The sequence below is a fragment of the Haliaeetus leucocephalus genome, unplaced genomic scaffold, assembly GCF_000737465.1.
Source record: "Haliaeetus leucocephalus isolate CR32 unplaced genomic scaffold, Haliaeetus_leucocephalus-4.0 Scaffold668, whole genome shotgun sequence".
NCBI classification, from domain to species: Eukaryota; Metazoa; Chordata; class Aves; order Accipitriformes; family Accipitridae; genus Haliaeetus; species Haliaeetus leucocephalus.
Window position 1 is genome coordinate 2,660,521 of NW_010973104.1, and position 19,094 is coordinate 2,679,614.

The 19,094-nt window shown below is 52.6% G+C and overlaps 1 protein-coding gene across 1 annotated transcript in view; it reads right to left on the bottom strand.

The window, feature by feature from the left end:
* Positions 1 to 19,094, bottom strand: part of JPH3 (junctophilin 3) — a 55,709-nt gene that overhangs the window by 6,410 nt on the left and 30,205 nt on the right. Inside the window, exons 3-4 of the mRNA XM_010579606.1 lie at positions 11,317 to 11,441; positions 4,951 to 5,870 (exon numbers count right to left, since the gene is read on the bottom strand). Of these exons, the coding sequence (XP_010577908.1) occupies positions 4,951 to 5,870; positions 11,317 to 11,441 (1,045 nt within the window). The remainder of the gene's footprint in view (positions 1 to 4,950; positions 5,871 to 11,316; positions 11,442 to 19,094) is intronic.

Sequence of the window (19,094 nt, forward strand, 5' to 3'; positions counted from 1 at the left end):
ACAGCATGTGACAATGGAACAAAATGTCAGGGGTGGCTGGGGTGGGTTTTTTTTTGGCTGCTGCCCTACCGTCGGGCTTTCTCGATGAGATGAGACAGGGGGATTTTAAAGGGCCAAGTCTCGAGCCTACTCGCATCTCCAGGGTGCCTTTAGTGAGACTACAACATGTCCCTAGAAGTCTTCATCTAAATGTCCGTGATTGCTCCTGCTAAATGAGGACAGGCAGATGAATCAGGCTCCGTTCGTGCCTGAATACTGGCCCTTCTCGCAGGCATGCTGAGGACCTCTGTGACTAAAACACTTCTTTTCCCTTTTAGAAGCTGCAGATGTTCAGCACCTGCAGAAAAGGAGATATGTTCTTTTTTTTTTCCCTAACCCTAAAAATATGATGTGTTTTGTGCTGATGGATAAAAGGGTTGCTGGCATTTTAGAAAGCCTCTTTACCTTTCCAGTGTCTCAACACTTCCTTTTTTCCTTTCCCTTTTTAGATCTTCTCAAAGGCTCTAGGAACCTGTGAAGCATTCAGGCACAGGCTTGAGCTTTGCGTCTCGTGGGCCTTTAAGGCCAGAAAGGATGATGACGTTCATATAAGTCCCTTAATCCGACAACACCGACACCGGTCCTGGCGCGTTGGTTTCCGTTTTCATCTGGCCAAACGATGACAATTGATGTGAGTTTGTTCTGTGCGTGCAGGGGTCAGTGCACACAGAGACACGGAGAGATCAGGTGGCTTTAAATGTAATTTTAAAGCGTTTGTATGACTGTAGCGCCGGCTTGATGACCCTGAAACCCCAAAGTCCCCTGATAGCGAACACCAAGCAGCAGTGAATTTCATCAATGTTATTGAGCGGTGGCCTCAAGAAATGACCTTTATAAGAGCAACTTTCAATTACTAACGTGCAGCCCCAATGAAGGGCGGTTCTGGGAGCCTCTTTTTAAGGGACTGGTGAAAAATGAATGAGAAGAACAAAGTTCCTGTAGCTCATACAGCAACCTATACATCTGACTCCTCTGCAGAGGTCTGCATCCCCACCTGGGCACACATCGCAAGAGGTTGGGCACCAAGGGACCCCCCCCAGCTGTTCCAGCCTGATTTCTAAGACAGAAATCAAGAGGTGTGGGGAAAGAAGTGATAATTTTAAGACTGCATTTTTGCAAGACCTGCATCCCCATCCCGTTCCCGCAAGCACTGCCAGAGGTGTGCTTGCTCTTGAAGCTGGAGCCGACACTCCAAGGCAGAGCCAACCCACCGGGCTCATTGATGGCGTGTATAGAGCTGATTTATGGCAGATTATTTCTAAAACAAGCTAACCTGTGAGGGTGACCGCAGTTCTGCGCAGGGATGCTCCAGGTAGGGCAAAAATAGCCCTCCTCAGCTAAGAGCATCCTTCCCGTTCATTGGCAGGCACCTTTGTGAAACAGCCCAGCTGTCTGGGAGATGAGAAATGCCCTTTTCAGTGAGCAGCTTCACAGATGGCAGTGCTGTGGATCACAGGGAAGCAGGCTGTCATGCAAGCTGAAACGGCGTGGGCACATACGCGTGCACGCACACGCGTGCGCACAGCCGGCCCTTCCCGGGAGCTGCGGTTCGCCTGCACGCTGGAGGCGAGCTGCTGGGAGTCGGAAGAGGAGGGGTATTTCAGGCTAGCATGAGAAACGGGGCTGTGAGGAAGTTGGGGAGCCTTCATTCCGCGCGAAAAGATCTGGAGCATGAGCGGGATGCTGTGGTGTTGTTTTTTTCTTTTGCAGGACTGAGCATGCGAGCGTCCTGTGTCACTGAGCGTGCATAGAGGGAGGTGGATGTGGGGAACCGTGGGCTAAATCCTTCCCCCTTAGCCTTCCCCTCCTCTTCCTCAGGGACTCGCTACGCTCACCGAAGTTTGAAATGCTTGGAGATCCTTGATGGGAGGTGCAGGCAAGGTCACGGCATTAGGCAGGAGGTTGGAACACAAATCACTGCACCTCCTGTTATTCTCCTACACCTCCTTCTCCCCCTCTCCGACCACCCCCCTCCCTGCCAGGCCACTGGAACAAAACCCTGCTAGCACAGTGCAATTCTTGCTAGAACAAATTGTTGCTGGCATTGTAGGTTATTTAAATCCACATATTATCTCTTCCTCTGTATTACATTAGCTTCCTCCCAAACCTTCGCCATCTGTTCCACCCTCGGTTATGAATGTGAGAAAACTGAACATGCTGCTTCACAGCTACAGCACTTAAAAAGTACGATGTGCATCCTAATGGCTTCTCTGTGCGCCTTTCCATGCACCTTCGTTAGTGCCTGGGATTCACTCAAAATAGCCATTAATGGTATGTTGCATTAGGGGCTGTTTACCTCCGGTGTTGCAGCTCAAGCCCTCCTCCCCGGGCGGGAGGTTTAGGTATGATGGCTCCAGCGAGCAGGCTGGGATTTGCCTGGGAGGTGGGAGCCTCGGCAGCGTGTCTGACTTGGGCTGGCTGGGGAAAGACAGCGGGACTGCCAGTGCCAGCGATGTCCCCGAGGAAGACCTGGCTCTCAGCGAGGAGAACTGGTGGTTTCATTCCTCCTTTGGGACCCGTGGCTCTCCCAGCTCCCTGCTGCCGCACGAGGTCACGTTATGGAAGGTGCTGGACCATCTGGGAGTTCCACAGACTTCAACAGGGTTGACGTCCGTGCAATTACTGCTGCTGCTTTTCCCCTCTGAAAGCCTGACAGGCTCCTAATGCTGCCTGTCATTTCTCTAGTGCTTCACAAGCATCTGTGCTAGCAGGTAAGGACAGCCCGGGCTGGCCTGGGCGACGGTCGTTTGCTCAGTGGAGTGTGCTCAGGGCTGCCTTCCTTGGAGCTCTTTTTTTTTTCTGGACTGGCAAGACGCATCCTACGGTGCAGTCCACTGGCAAACACACTGTGTTCAGCTCTTCTTTAATGCTGTGTGGGTGCTTTCAAGCCTGCGCCGAAGCTTGCAAGATGAATAGGAAGCCAGAAAGCTACAGGGCTGTATGTGTGTGTGTGTGGGGGGGTGATTTATCTACAGCCACAGCAGGGAAGCTGTGGCAGATCTGTAGGTTAGTTCTTCCCGCATCCCGGCTGCTCACGGGCTGCAGATGCCATCGCTCCCTCCTCTCTCCCACCCGTTCCTCTCGTCCCTTGGCTGCAGGTGCCGACCCCTTCGTTCTGCCGGAGGAGCGGGGATGCTGTAGGTACGGCGACGGTAATCATACGTTACAGAGCATGATGCCTCTAGCCCAAACTTTGCGCATGACTGACAAATGCCATTTCAGTTTCATGATCCCTGCCTCTCAAACAACCAAGCATCATCTTCTGTTACCTTGACAGGGAGATTTAGCTCCTTTCTTCTGCCAGAGCCTGCAATGTCACCACCTGGGAGTTACAGATTTTCTGTTTCACCTGCGTAGGTCTGGCCTGGCTGTGGGACACCCAGCAGCACGGGACCCCCCCAGCCCTGCCCTGTGTTTGGCACTGAGTCGCCACGGGGCAATTTGGAGCGGTGGTGGCTTCCCCACCGCTCCCACCAGACCCCCATCACCTCCCCTAGCAATGCCAAACCAACAGGGAGAACAAGTGAGGAAGCTGCTCTCAATGGTAAGTCTGGGAATCATCAAAAAACAGGGCTGGAAAGGACCCGAAAATCACACAGCTCAGCCTTCTCCCAGGGCAGGTTCAGCTCTGTCCAAGTTTGATCCGAGCTGCAGATGTCCAACCCGGTCTCAGACCACCTCCTCCCTCCCAGCCACCACGGCCTCTCCAGGCAATTTATTCCAGCCCTCAACTCACCGGTAATGGCTAATAGCTAACCACTGCCTCTAATGCTTGAATTTAAGCCCATTAATTGCATTCAACGAGAACAGGTTATTCCCTTCCACTTTGCAGCACCTGTTTTATGTGTTTGAAGATCGCTCTTTCCCCTCTTCTCTAGCCTGAACACCTCTGTCTCTTCCCAGCAGCCTGTTGTTAATGCCCAACGCATCCTTGTCTCTCCCAAAACGAGGAGCCCGCAACTGGATGTCTCACGAGCAGTTATCCTCCAAGTCCCACAAGCTATGGTCCTGCTTAGAAAGCGTGCTTGTGCTCCTCATAGTAATATTGACTGATGTTTGGCTGTAATCTGCTATATGACCCTGATCTGCTAAGCTCCTGGCTAGCCCACTACCCTTGCTGTACTTGCCTTTTGCTTTCCCTTCCCGGGTATTTCATCCTCTTGTCTGCATTTTGCTGAGACCCTTTTGCATTGCATCCCCCCACACTGAGGGGCTCGTACCCCCTCCTGGCTCAGCAGCATCCACAACCCAAAAAACCCCCTAAGCTGTATCGCACTGTGCAGATCAGTACAGGGAAACCTGAGCAGCGGCCAGCTCAGGAATGCAATCCCTTTGCTCCGTGACCATGGTTCCCTCCTCCACCTGGTTCAGATCTAGAGTACAACATGGTGACAAGGCCATTGCTTCAACAGACAGTGCCGTCACATAGCGGCAGGGTGACGGAGAGCCGCCGCGAGTTGACGCAATGCCCAGCTACCAGGATTTAAGCACTGATGTTGCAACGGGGTCCCACCACGCTCTCAGGCCAGCGTGACGTTCTGTTGCCATAACCGAACCACAAGGAAGTGTCACCAACACCTCGCCTACTCCTGTGGCTTTTCCACCAGGTGAACGCTCAAAATCCCAGCAATAATGTATTATTAATAATAATGTATTGTTATCGCTGGCCCCGGGGCTGGGTTGCAAAACAAACTCAAACTTGCTGTTCACATCCTCCCGTGAAAATCCTGCTATTCCCACCAAGGCAGTCTGCGGAGAAAACCCCACACCAACTTCCAGCACACGCTATTATGCAGGTTGGGAGAAGGGAGGAGGGGGGATTCAAGGCACAAACCCACGGTAATTCAGGACCACAACGGCTCTGCACCGGGTTCCTCGGCCAGATTTCAACCCACAATTTCGCCTACTTACCGTACTGGATTTGAGCGCATCCCCATTGTCCTCTTCGGATTCTAGTGCAACAGGTAAGGATTTCTGTGGCGGGGAGAAGGTTAAGTCCCACCTTAGTAGCCGAGGTTCAGCTTTGTCCCCGAATCTCAGGTTTTCCAGTTTCTGCACTGTGGGCTCAGCAGAGGAAGCTGGCCTGAAATTCTCTTTGTTCTGGGACTTAGACCTCAGTCTCTGAACCCCGAAGCCCCGCTCTTCCCCGCGGTGGTCGTCAGCCATGCTCCTGCAGGGTCCCCCTTTGCTATAGTGTCTTTTTTGGGTGTGAATCTCTTGCATATAAGAATCCATCCTCATGAGGGGCTTCATCTCCATCTCGTAATTGCTCATCTTCTCCTCGTCTAGCTCAAGCAGTTTGGAGCTCCCTGAGCTGTGGTTGTGGGACCTGTGGTGGGAAGTCCATGAAACTGTGGCTGGGGAATCTGTCCACCTCTCTCTCTGCTTGTGGTTGGAGGCCGAATGTTTGTGTCCTCCGCTCCGACCTCTGTAGTCTTCAGGGACGGAGGCTGACCCCAGCTGACCGCTGCGCAGCGTCCCGCTTCTCACGCCGCGAGTCCCACCGACCTTCTCTTCGCTCCAGCTGTTGGGTCGCAAGTAATCCCCGCCGCGTCCCTCCAGCAACATCTGGATCTCCCCACCCCTCTCTTCGTCCACCGAGACCTGCCTGGAGAAGTGAGCGCTCTTGTTCCTGCAGGAAGGACCCAGGGGCGGCGTGGAGGAGGGACTGGCAGGGAAGCTCTGCAGCGGGCTGTCATCGGGAGTCAGGTCGGATGGGGTGGTCCCTTTGCGGTACAGCTCCGGACTCTCTTGTTGGAGAGGTGTCCCAGTGGAGAGGACCTCAATGTCATCGCTCGAGTTCTGGCGCTTCGGTCTCTGGCATTCGAGCCCTTTTTGTGTGGTCGTTAAGAGAAAAGAGAGAGGGAGAGAAATGCAACAGGATTATTTCTATTCTGCGGGCGCCCACCAGGTTTTTCACGGCAAAGAATAGGGCTGAGAGTGTTGGACGGCAGGGGGACCGCGGGGCAAGAGCAGGACAGCAGCAGCGTAGCACAATAAACGGCTTCTGCTACTAGATCGAGAGAAAAGGCATCGCTGGTTTTACACCAGACCCGCTATCAACCCCAGCATCCGCAGAGCAGCGCGATGCAAGCGGCTGCAGCCCGGCACAAGAAACAGTTTGGCATCAGCTCCCCGCATTGTCAAGACAGAGGCGTTCTGCACTAAGGTTGTGTTTCTCCACTGCTGTTACCCCAAGGGCTACCAATCCTTTTAGAACCCCCCCCGGCACCACCGTGGCTCTCATTTCCAGCTGATTCAAACAGGCTCGAGGGCGGCTGCTCCTTTAGCACCCGCAGTTCTGGCCGCCCCTGCTGCCGGTGGGCACCCTGCTTGCTTGGGGACACGCGTGGCAGGCTGCGTGTATGTACTACAAGTAAAAGGACTTGCAATAGTTGCAATGTGGGGAAGCCACTCATGATGCAGAGCTGCTCGGGCCCTGCCTGCGCTCTGCCTACGGCCCCGCGTTCCCTGGCAGGTCGCGGGGATGCAGCAGCAAGCAGCCCCGCTCGAAAGCAGCTTGCGTTGCTCCACGGCACCATTCGTGCTCTGTGCATGCAGTCAGTCTAACCCCACTAAGGGGGTTATGTCCCCGTCCATTGACCTTTTGGGGGGGCATCCATCTGGCCACCTTTTTCCATCAGCTCCAAACCCAGTTTGCAGGCACGAGAGGGGAAATCTGAGCTGCAGCCGGTGGTAGCCCACGGCTCACCCCGTGCCCTGCACTCGTGTACTGGGCGCTGCTGGGATCACCCCGTGCCCGGCTCACTGCCGACAGCCCTCACACCTCTCCCTGGATGGGAAACACACCGGCTTTGCAGCTGCGAGGTGCAGAAGGGGAATCTCATCTCAAGGTTTTCCCAGGGAGATGGTGTCATCTGCGCAGACGTGCAAGCCTCCCATTAAGAAAAAAAAACCCACAAACCATACATCGAACAGCTTTCCTGCCCCGTACAGACAAGGAGGACATGGATGTTTCCCCACTCAGCCCCGCTTGCTGGATGAGGTGGAGAGCACATGTTTAGGCAGGAGCAAGGCTGCGCGCTCAGGGCTATGTGAGTACAATATACACCAGCATCCTAATTTCATCGTGCTGAATGCACTTCACTCCCTCTGAGCCCAGAGCACACCCCAGACACTGTCTTCTTGGGGACAGGGACTGCAAGAGCGGCTGAGCGTCTTCTGCTGGAGGTGACCTGCTGGCAAGAAACATGTCGCTTTGCCGGACATTTAGAAAAAACTGCAACTTACCAATCATTGATGAAACACCAAATTATTTCAAGGGGGTGCAAGCTAATAGTGGTTAATTCTCATTTTACCCTCTCAAGGCATAGTTGTTCCCAGCTAAAGCCATGCTAAATTACGTGAATAATTTGATAAATATATTAACTGCCTAATGCCCCTGAAACGCATCTAATTGCAATTGCTATGGCTAGACAAGAAATGAGTCTCAGAAAGGAAGAACTCAATTTCTTACCATGGTTTAAAAATAAATGCTCTGAAGCGCCTGCTCTAATCTCTCTACTTCTGCTGAGTAATTTTCTCTCTCGCATCTTCTTGGGGAGCTGCTGCCGCCGGGATGTGCCTTCGCCCGCAGCCGTCCCCGCGTCCCACCGCGCCGTGGTCCGGATACGTGCGGGGGATGCCGGGAGCGTGGGGATGGATGTCCCCATCGAAGCACTTGCAGGGGAGGTAAATAGTAACAAGGCTGCTTGGAAATTTCCTTCTTGATGGGAAATTGCCTTCTAATGACTGTCAATTTTTTTGTGTTATTTGCCACAGAAAATTCTGTTTGCATTTTGGGACAATACTCAGATCGTTCAGTCTTAGTTCATTCCCTGTGTCCCTGTTTGTCTGTGGGAGACTGAACCTCCTGGGATTTGTCTGGGGCCCCCGAGCAATCCTTGTACTGGTGGGAAACTGTTGTGAAGGAGAAAGGTGGAGTTCACCCCCTCCCTTTTCATGCAGAAAAACTGTCTCTGGGGAAATACACAGACGGATTTTGGGGCTGTTGTTCAGACGTTCCCGTTCCAGCCACCCTCCAATATCACAGATGGAAAACTGAGGCAGGGAGGGAATAAATGGCTTCATATCAAAAAGCTGTAAAGCCAGCTATTGAAGCGGGCTCACCCAAGACTTGGGGTGTCCCTGTTTGTCTCAGGCTTTGACCCAGCTTCCCCAGTTCAGGTCTCCAGGGCTCTTGCTGGAGTTGCAGGGACTTGAAAGCTTCTCACCAGCTCCAATGACCCCAAAGCCAATCTTCAATGACACAACCAGCCACAGCCTCGCTACACCCGCTGCTCCTGCCCCTTACCACCAGCCCCAATCTGCCCCGGTCCCCACGACAGAGGCAAGAAAGCCCAGTGATGCTCCAGCATCCTCACCCTGGAGACCCATACCAGGGACCACGTTATTAAGCACCTTCTCATCCTAAATCTTCCCCACCCAGACCTGCAATGAGCTGAGCTAATTCTCCCTCTCCGTGGGTTAATTCCCAGAGTTTTGCAGCCCCTGGCTGGGGCTCACAGACAAGCAGGGACCGGTGATGCTGGGGCACGGCTGCTTCTCCAGCCCCGGAGCCCTGGGGGGGCACAGGCGTTTCCTTGCGGAGGAACTCGACAGATGCACGGTGCCGTCTTGCCGGCTTTCAACACCCGAGGATGTGCAACAATTATTCTGAGCTAAAATTAGTTGCGGAGCATGTGATGTTCCTGGAAGAACGGTTGTGAGAGCGTGAAGGAGGATGTGGAGCACCAAATCTGGATTTCCAGCAGGATTGAGGCAGCCGTGCCCAGCCGCGGCATCTTCAAAGCCAAGCACGTGCCCCTCGGGTGCTGCCGTGCCCCTCGGGTGCTGCCATGCTCCTGAGGACCCACGTACAGGATTCGGGAGCGATGCCGAGCTTCTGCCTCTGCCACCGACATGCTACCGTCACCTTGGGGGAGTCACTTCACCAGCACCGTGTGCTGACCCTGCAGCGAGCGTGATGGGGATGTGGAAGATCCCCCCCAACAGACAGAGATGGAAAACCACAGCGGAGAGGGTGATGCACGCTACTGAGCAGGGATACTTGTTGGTTTTTCCAGGTGAAGGCTTTGCGGCACTGCTGCGGTGTGTCCGGGGTTGCTGGAGCGGGAGCTGGTGCCTGCCAGTCTGGAGACTGTGTCTGCTCAAATAGGTGCTGTGCTGCGGGGATGATCTGGGCCAGGATGCCCGTGGGGCTGATGTGGAGGTGGGCATGAAACCCCCTGTGCTACTGTGAAGGTGGGTGGCACACAGCACCCACCATGCTGGGCAAAGTGGGCACGTCCAGCACGCACGATGCTGGGCAAAGTGGGGCACATCCAGCACCCACGATGCTGGGCAAAGTGGGACATATCCAGCACCCACGATGCTGGGCAAAGTGGGCACATCCAGCACCCACGATGCTGGGCAAAGTGGGCACATCCAGCACCCATGATGCTGGGCAAGCAGCCCCTGCAGCACTGTGGAAGGTGGGCACGTACAGCCCCTGCAGCGCCGTGCGGTGTGGTGGCAGCTCGTCCCGTCCCTGCTGCTGCTCCCCCCAGCCAGCTGCCCCCCCGGCCTGAGGTTACGGGGTCTGTGGGGTGGCACAGCCGCTCGCAGCTATTATCTGCCTGACTTGGTCCGCCGGCGCTCCCAGGTTTCCCGACACGTCTTGGATGGTGTGTTTGTTTTTTAATGTGCTCTAAGTGGAAACTCCTTCCCCCCGCCCTTCACTCACACACAACCCACCCAGACGTGAGCACCAGAAACACAAGCCCCAACACAAGTCAAGCACCATGTCCCCGTCTAGAAGCTAGTAAAAAATGTATTACCTAAAAATATCTTTTCAAGAGGTGATTTAAAACAGCAAAGTCTTGGCAAGAGGAAATGGAGATGAGGAATATCTCAGGGCTGAAGAAGCCCCTGGGACCACGCAGCCCTGCGAAAAAGCTCAGATCTCCGACATACAAATTGGACAACAGTAGGAGCAGAAATGCTGAGGGGTGAGTAAATAAGGCTGTGCCTTCTTCCAGAGAGCTGCGCGGGGCACGGCTGCGAGGGGCTCTGCCCCCCGAAATGCCCATTTCATGGCTTTGCTACGCACCCCGTCCCAGCTCGGGCAGGTTCACGGCTGGAGCCAGACCTCAAACCCCGTCTGGCTCATCGCTGCTGAGCCGTGGGATGCCCCTGGCCGCCCCTGCAGCCTCCGTGCCATGGTTAAGTGAGGACTCGTGCATGGGCTGGCTGGTCCAAAAGATGCAATGATCCCTTTTCCCCGGCCTCGGGGAACGGCACCACCGACATGAGTCACCGGCACCAGCCCCTGGAGCAATTAAGCCGAATGAGTAATCTTCAGTTAGAGAGCTGGAAGGGGAGAAAATAATGATAGACGCCTCCTAATGAGGATTTGGTGCAGGAAAACTTTTGAATAAAACCATTCACATCTATTAATTACTATGTTAATTATTGCTGTAGGGACTTGGAGCTTTCCACTCCCACTCACAGCAGCCCCTCTCGCTCCCGGATAGGCGCAGCCTTGGAAGGGCAAATCCTGCCTGTGCCTTTGCCGGTTGCAGACCCCTGCCCGACCGCGGCTTCGCTTCGGCTTCCTTCTCCCTGAGCCTTTGCTGAGCCCGAGCCTCTTGTCAACAAGCAAAAATTTGGACAAACCGGCAAGAAACGTCGAAGACGATGGAGGGGAGGAAGAGCCACCAGGCAAACCTTAAATGTGCACTTCCCCAACATCTTTGCACGCTCACGCGACTGATTTGCACGCCCAAGTGAAGGATTAGGTACCAACGTGCTCTGCCCCAGCTCTGCAAGCCCAAGCATTCAAAAGAAATAATGAACCATAAAAGCCAAGGGGGTAAAATCTGTGACCGCCTCTGGGATCATTTGCATTCACGTTTTGCTTTCAGAGCTCTTGTTGGGTTTTTTCCAGTGCAACCATCAAGGACTACAAATTTTAAAAATGGGGGTGTTTTGGTGTGAAAAGAGGAGATCCCTGTATTGACAGGACTGCACAAGGTGGAAGTGTTGAATATTGAAAGCCTTGTGCTAAGACCCCCGAAAACTGGTGTTACGGGGCAGTTTCCCACCCCAAGAGTCCCGGTGAGGACCGGGAGCTGCGGGCACAGACCGAGCCTCCGCGCAGGGCTCATTTTGGGGGATTTTGGGTCTCTGCAGGGCCAAGCAGGGCAGAAAGCAGCACGGGGCCAAAGCCGCATCCGCGGGGCCGGGCGGCATGGCGGCACGGCGGCACGCACTGACCGTTTTCCCTGTGCTGGAAGGAAGGCGAAAACTCTTTGGCAGTGATCCTGGCGATCCGCGCTTCCTCCTGAGCTTTCTGCGCCGCCGTCACAGCCGCCTCCGCCTTGGCCCTGGAGTGAGAGGTCCTGCAAGGCAACCAGAGAGACAAGGACCGCGTTAGGCAGCTTTCCTCTGCAGACCAAAGCACGCAGAAACCCAACTTGCCCCCATGATACCCCTTTGCCCCGAGCCCCTTTGGCTGCGACGGAGGAGCCGCCGCCGGAACGGGTGATGTGACATCGCCAACACATTCGCGACCTGCTTCTCAGTCTGCAAATCACCCAGGCGATTTGGAAATAGGGACAAGATGTTTTGTTCCCCCGGGGATGCAGCAACCCGAAGCAGGCTGGTCCCCTCCATCACGCATCCCTCTGTGGAGGACCCCAGCCTGGCAAACATCTGCAGCAACCTCTGCGTGCATCTCCCGTCAGCCTCAGGCCTGAATTTAAAGCCGGTGGGGTTTTTTTTAACCAAAACCATTTGCTTTTGGATGAAAAAGTGAAGATTTCCACCCCCGCCACCACACATTTTGCGTAAAATGCTGGATGTAAATACGAGCGCGGTTTGTCACCGAGAGCAAAGGTAGGAGCGGGGGCTTGCTGTCGGTACTGCCTCTGACACCCCTTAACGCACCTTTATTGGGGCATTTTTTTTCACTCTGGATGAGTGACTGTCCCCTGCACTCACCCATTACCAGCGATTCCCCAGACACTCGTGTTTGATGGTATTTCATCCCATCTCTCAGGATTTACACCCTCTTATACAGCCGCTCTGCAGCATTCCTGCGAGGAGCCTTCGGAGGCTGGTTTGCCCCTTCCCCTTAGCTGAGCTATCGAGGCACTTTAAAAAAAAAAAAATGCCTGTTCCTACCCACCCTGGTGCAGGCAGCGTTATAAATAGCTCAGCTGATTTCTTTTCCCTCCAAAATCAGGCCCTCCATCTCCTTTAATCATTTTTTTTTTCTGCCGCTCTCTGAATTCCCTCTAATTTTTCGACATCTGCTCGGAGAGGAGTGCCATTTCTGACAGGCTCCTATAAATGGAAAATAGGGCTAGTAATGTGCCTGGCGTTGCATCGTGCAGCACAAACCGAGGATATGAAACCGGGGGTGCGTGCGTCTGTGTGCCGTCACCTCTTTGAGCCCGGGCGAGATGCCTGGTCCCTGCTCCTCGAGCTGACCTGTCGCTTGTTTTCAAGTGCTGACAAGTTGTCTTTGCTCTAATAAGTGCTTTATTTATATAAATTGGCTGCTTTGGAGTAGCCAAGGGAGAGGATATGTCCTGTTGTCCTGGAGCTATCGCAGGTGGTGGAGGGGCTGCGGTGATGCTGTTGCAGGTCCTGCAGGTCCTCCATGACTGATGCAACCAAAAATTGGTTTTAAATGGCTTTTTACCTGCCTTGGGGCCAGTGCTTACTCTGCTCAACACTCATGCAGGGTTGGAGGAGTGGACAGGCATGTTACGGCCCCATCCCCTGGTATCCCAGTTCAGCTCTTTTAGGAGGAGCAGGGATGCTCCGAGCAGGAGCTGCAGCAAACTCCTAGGAGAAGAGGCACAAACTGCTCCCGTTTTTGGCACAAATGTGGACGGTGGGAAAGGCTGGGGTGTCAGACCCCCAGTGTCAAGAACGGTGCTACCTGAGGCTTAAAATTAAGATGCTGACTCTCTCAGGTTGTTAAAAAGGCTGGCATCTTCCACGGGAGCTTCTCAGTGGTCTGGGCATCGGGTCCCGAAGATCCTCCATCCCTCTTTTCCTTCGCCATCTCCTCAAACTGGAAACTGTTCAGGGAAGGGACTGTCCCTCCCGTACTGCAGCACATTTATAGAGCAGGCTGCTGGCCCCCACTGGCCTGATACAAAGGACTAATAACGTCTGAGAGTGTCTGGACTGAACTCAGCAGGCAGGATTACACGCTGCCTTCCTAAACTCCTCCCCGGAGATGTAACTGGAGGCAGTTATCTGTCACTTCTTGCCAGGGAAGGAGGTTGGAAGTGCTGAAAAGCAGCTTCTGCCACTTCCAAGGGTCCTGGGGACACACAAATGTGTCTGCGGAGAGGGAGGTTGCACTGGAAGAGCATATGTGGAGCCACCACCCAAGCCATGCTCCCCTCTCCAGCATTCATCGCCTCCCCTTTTCTCATCAAAATGGGTCAAAATCACCATCCCTGGGGGATGGAGGGATTTCCAGCCCCGGAAAACTCACTCCGGTGACTTCTGGACTAGTTCACCCCCGTGGACTCCACGATCCGCCCAGGAAGAGCAGCAACTCTTCCACTTGAGAGTTGAGAGGCCCAGAAAGAGTTAAAAATCAATCACATTAATTAAGCCATCTCTGATCTAAAATATACTCAATACCCACAAAGCGGATATAACGTCGAGCGCTGCGCAGAGGCGCAGGCAGGCTTAATTGTTTGTAATGCTCTCTAAGATGCTTGGAGGAGAGGCGCTGTCGGAGTGAAAAGCAGAATTATGGTGATCTATACGTTGCATAATAAAATACATAAGTATTCCCAAATAAATGCAAGTAATCCAGTTAGTGTTCGCATGACTTTGTCACATACTAAATTTAACAGCTGTCTCTTTTATACATGCCTGCTGCTCGTAGCGTGCGCTAAATCTTAATTCCCCAGTTAATTGCTTGAGTTTATTTCCTTGTAAAGCAGGTCTTTCTCCCTGACACATAGACAGGGCCCAATCTAATCACTCTTCTCCTCCTGCCATAAGTGCTGCCATAAATCCTTCCCGGACAGAGATGCCATCCTGGAAACCACACTCAAAATAAGGCTGGATCCTTCCCTATGGATTCACCACAGCTGGAGGAGGAGGCTGGGGATGCTCAGAGGTGGGAGGAATTAAACAGATCCTCTTGCATCGCTCCTTCATTACCTCCTGTGGTGTCCTCCATCCCATAACGAGCCCACCGGACAAAAGCTGTTGTTTGATGGATGAGCAGAGGAGAAGGAGCGACACATCTCGGAGTGATGGAGACGGCCGGAGCTCTCTGGACATCAGCACCCCCAAGTGCAGAGGGACTTTTGAGGATGGTTATAACCTCTAAATCCCATTTTAGTGCATGTCACCATCCGAGCTGAACTGGGGAAGGGTGTTTCAGCAAGGATGGGATTGGGAAGAACTAGAAGGGTGATGGTGGGGGTGGTTTATAGCTCTTGAAACCCAAGGGTCCGGTTTGGGTTGGGGCAGAGTCCACACTGAGACTGGCTTGGAATATTTTATTTATTAATTTTTTGCCAAGCTGACTCACTCTTCTCGGAGGATGACCGGGCAAGTGGTCAAACTGGCAAGAAGAGCTGGCAGGAGGCAGGGAAAAATCGCAACCGAACAGATTTCTGTAAATCTTTGCAGATCTCTTGTGATTTGGCCAGGACTGACAGGAGAAGGGATAATACCTGGGAGTGGTTCATAATGCCAAGTTTATCAGCTCCGGCTAATCTATAAGAAGCTGGAATAAACTGATTTGAAAGGAAGAACTTGGCTTTTTAGGAATGCCAACAGTGACTTGGGCCTGGCTTTGCATGCACAAGAAGCTTCTGCTGCAAATCTGATGTTCGGGGACCATTTAGCCAAAAAGGGGTGAACTTTCAGCAAAATCTGTGCCACCTGATGGTCTCAGGAAGAAACGAAGTAAAATTAAAACCAGGCAAGGCTTGAGTGGTGTTTAGGTTAATGCACCGCTTTGGCAGGAGAACAAGTGGGACAAACTGCTTAAAAATTTGGCTGGAAATTAGAGCAAGTAAGTTCACAGACCACCAGAAACATTTCTGGATGGAGACGGGTCTGTTCGGGACTTGTAAGCACGATACCTGTAATTGCAGGGATGGCACCCGGTGCCGCAAGAAACCTGTTTCATTTCTGAGTCCTTCACCTCCATCCAACTTTCTTTAAGCCTAGTGGTAGTGCAAAGGGCGAGCTGGACCCAGATGAGGGACTCGCTATCCTTGTTCCCTTTTTTTTCCCCATGCCCATATGAGAAACAGGGTCTTCTTTGATAAACATAGCTAACAGACTCTTTGAGCAAAAGTATGTCTGGGACCCAAGGAAGCTGTGTGCTGGATGCAGGGGGAAATCCGCTTTATTTGTGGTTTAAATGCAAAAAAGCATCATATGGGCAAGATTTCTGGAAAACAATGTCTGTTTTCCAAAATTCAGATGGCAGCTTTTGCCGGGGGATTTCCGTTCTTGTGCAAGCAAACTCCTTGCTTCTCTGATGTCCCAGTGAACTCAAAGCTTGGCCAAGGGATCCCTTCCTCAGTGGGATTTAGGCTTGACAGGGAAGTATGAAACGGCTGCTTTATTGTCAGGATCCTGCTGCAGGGATGGAGAACCCCAGCCCTCCTCCATCCCATGCTGAGAGCTGATGGAAACCTCTCCCGAGCTCTCCAGATAGTCCCAGCTCCTTGACAGGAGCACACAGGAGACTGCAACAAGCCCTAAAGCCTTTGCTCAGTACTGAGCCGATTTCAACAGGACTGTTAGGGTTTAATCTTTTCTACCTTGTTTGTATACCTACAAATCAACCATCTTGTACGGGAGCTCAAAAAATCGAGCTCCTGGTAACTACAAAGGGGTTCGCTGTCTTCTCCCCCTTGTTTTTCATTTGCTTAGCTCAGATGGAGGGGCTGGAGTGATGGACAGACTGATCTAACTGTCCAGCACTTAGAAATGAAGTAAAAAAGCTGAGATCAGAAGAAAATTATTAAAACTATTATTAAAGCCTTCTTCCGTGCAGCTTTTTAAACTCCTCCTACCATATAAAAGGAGAAAACCCTGTGGTCCATATTTTCATGGAAAACATGCAAACCTGCCACGTGCCATCTTTGCCGAAGGCTTCACTCACAAGAGGCGAGGATGGAGTTAACCAGGCAGTGAGCTCATCCTGGGCCATAATGAACAGCCTCAAGTTTTCCTAAGGGACCAGGCTGGCTCCATCGGATTCACTTTGTCTCTCAGGTCAATATGTAATCAGGCAGCTTTTGGGTTTTTTTTTTTAATGCATCTTTATCTTCCTATAGGAGGAATGTTTTCTCCCTCCATTACAGAGGTTCATGTATTTTTCAAATGGCAAAATTCAATTAAAACATACACTAGCTGCAAGAAAATACTTCAAGAAAAATTCAGAGGGAGCATTTGCAGGGCATTTGAGACCGGTGCTTTGCTCTTCCCTCCAACCCCGGCCCTGTTTTGCACTTGAAAAGCAGCGGTGGCTGCAGCGGGGCTGGCTCAGGGAAGCATTGGGATGCACTTCATCCTGGGAAGGGACGGCTGGATGAGGGGAGGAAAAGGAGCTTTTCAGTTCAACCGCCCCACGTGCAAAAACCGGGCTCGCATGAGCGCGAGCCCCTCAGCTGTGTTGACTCGCCAGGGGTTATTTTACGCTCCCGTCGGCACAGCGGAGAGCAGGATCTGGCCCTAATTGCATCAAGCCGAGACGCACCAAGAAACACAAAGCAAAAGTCGCCAAGTGATTGATGCCGGTAACCGAACCCCAGAGCCGAGGGGAGAGGGAGAGCACTGATGCGACCATCTCCCAAGGCTCTATCCGATGGCTCCACACCCCGCAGCGAAGGAGAAGCGTTTCCAGCTCCCAACCCTGCCGGCGTGGGATCGATAGCTGCAACCAGCACCGGGGAGGGATGGGGAGACGAAAAGATGCTCTGCCTCCTCGGGGCAGTAATCTCAAACCCTGCCTGCAAGGAGGGGAGGCTTGGCTGGTCTTCATGCTCTCCTAGATGGGACAAATTGGGACTGAATTATTAATAGCCGCTGCAGACTGTCTGGCTTCTACCTCTGCGGGAGCATCTCTGATTGAAGGCAGAGCTGCAGCGGCTGTCCTGCCTCCCTTTGCCCCTGGCATGGGTTTCGGGCTCGGAAGCCTTCCTCGGGCTCAGCATCCCGCATCCAGCACCTCTCTGGCCCCGAAAGACCGACGCAATAACCTGACTGCAAGGGCCGGGGTAGGCGCGACCCAGAGCCAGGCTCTGTCTAGACATTTCCTTCAGGGAGTGGGGAGATGGCAGCAATTAACAACCTGTTTGCTATTTTTCCCTATCTGGCATTTATTGCCCCGATAAAACCCACTCTTAATTCCAGCTCGACTCTTTTCACAGCTCTCCTGGCTTGGTTGTTATTGCACTAGGCTTGCCTTGAGTGATTTGTGAAGGCAGTAATACAGTGCCGGTACTCAGGGGGTGGAATATTAGACACACCAATTAGCTATCTGTGCATAAATTCCCATTTACCTGCTTATCGCAAGCATATTTGCCTTGCCCGCTTCCTCCGTCTGCTTCTTCCTCCACCCCCCCATCACTAGAATTCTTAATCAAGAGAAAAAAGCCGCTAATGTGACCTCTGACATGACGTAATGCAGCCAAAAACGTCTGCTCTGGCTCTTTGCAGCCAGACAGAAAGCAGGTGCTGTGCATAGCAAAGAGAAAGCCTGGCTTCCCCCGCGTCCGCTGCCAGACTTCCCGGCTCCGGATGGAGATTTTTGGGATGGGAGGATGGACCACCCCTGCCTGAGCTCCGTGTAGCGGCCGGGCGCAATGAGCAGGAAATCTCCCATCCGTGAGACAGCAAAAGGGAAGGGTTGGGAATGGCTGAGATTGCACAGGGCAGAGGGGGTGGTTATTGCAGGCTCTGAAAAAATTGCTCGGAAAGTCCCATTTCAAGAGAAAAGTTCCAAATTTAAAAAAAAAAAACCAAACCAAAAACCTCAAACCCTTTAATCCTGAAAGAAATACCTCGATGCATGTGTTTGTTATTGCCGAAGAAAGTGAAATACAGAGAACTGTGGAAAATGTTGTGGTCAAAAGCCCAAATCTGAGTTTCCCTGTGGTTTTACACTGGGAAATGTAATGTTATGTGGGGAAACCGTCCCCAAGCCAGCAGGCAGACCTTGCGGAGAGGAGATGCCCATGTCCCAGCTGGGGCACACCATGCACAGGGTCTCCGAAATTCATAGAAACAGGGATGGAGCCAGTTCCCATCTAGCTTGTTGCTCGAGGCACCTGTGCCAGATTCTTCTCTACCTTTATATTTTTGGAGCTTACAAACGGAGAGTGAATTCACCAAGGTGTCATTTGCCATTTTGCACTGAAATACCATTTTTTTTAACCTGAGTAAGGGAAAAAGATATCCCAGACTGCATCCTTCTGTCTTGTGCCTTGCCTTTAAGTAGACGAAATGAGTTTTGCTGGAGAACTGAATTCACAACATATAATGGAGCAAAGTCACAGTGACTTGGGGGACAGGGATGGGCCACAATCAAATGGCACGTCCCCAAAATCTTGGGAGAAACATGTCCCAAACTGCAGCCCCCAGAAGGCAGCGAGCTGCATCGTGACTGTCTCCCATCCCTGAGCATCCCCCGAGGCCCTGAGCTGGATCCTTCCCAGTGGAGAAGGACGAGACCGGCCGAAGGGCTGTAATGCCACAACCCTGCCTTATTGCTATCATCCCAAATCGGTCATGGGGCTACTCAGATTTGTTTATTTTATCCCTGTTGTTGCTAAACAAAAAATGCCAGCCCTGGCACAAGAAAATCAAACTCCATCGAATTCAAAGGGCTGGGCTAGGTGGAGCTGGTACCCAAACGCTCATCTGCCACCGTTAGCCAGGATGCTGCCGGCATCTCTCTCCAGCCAAGGAACACGCAGAATAAGCAGACCCAGGCAGACCAGTACATTTCCCTCTTGGTGGGTTTCCTTCCTTTTAATTTTTTG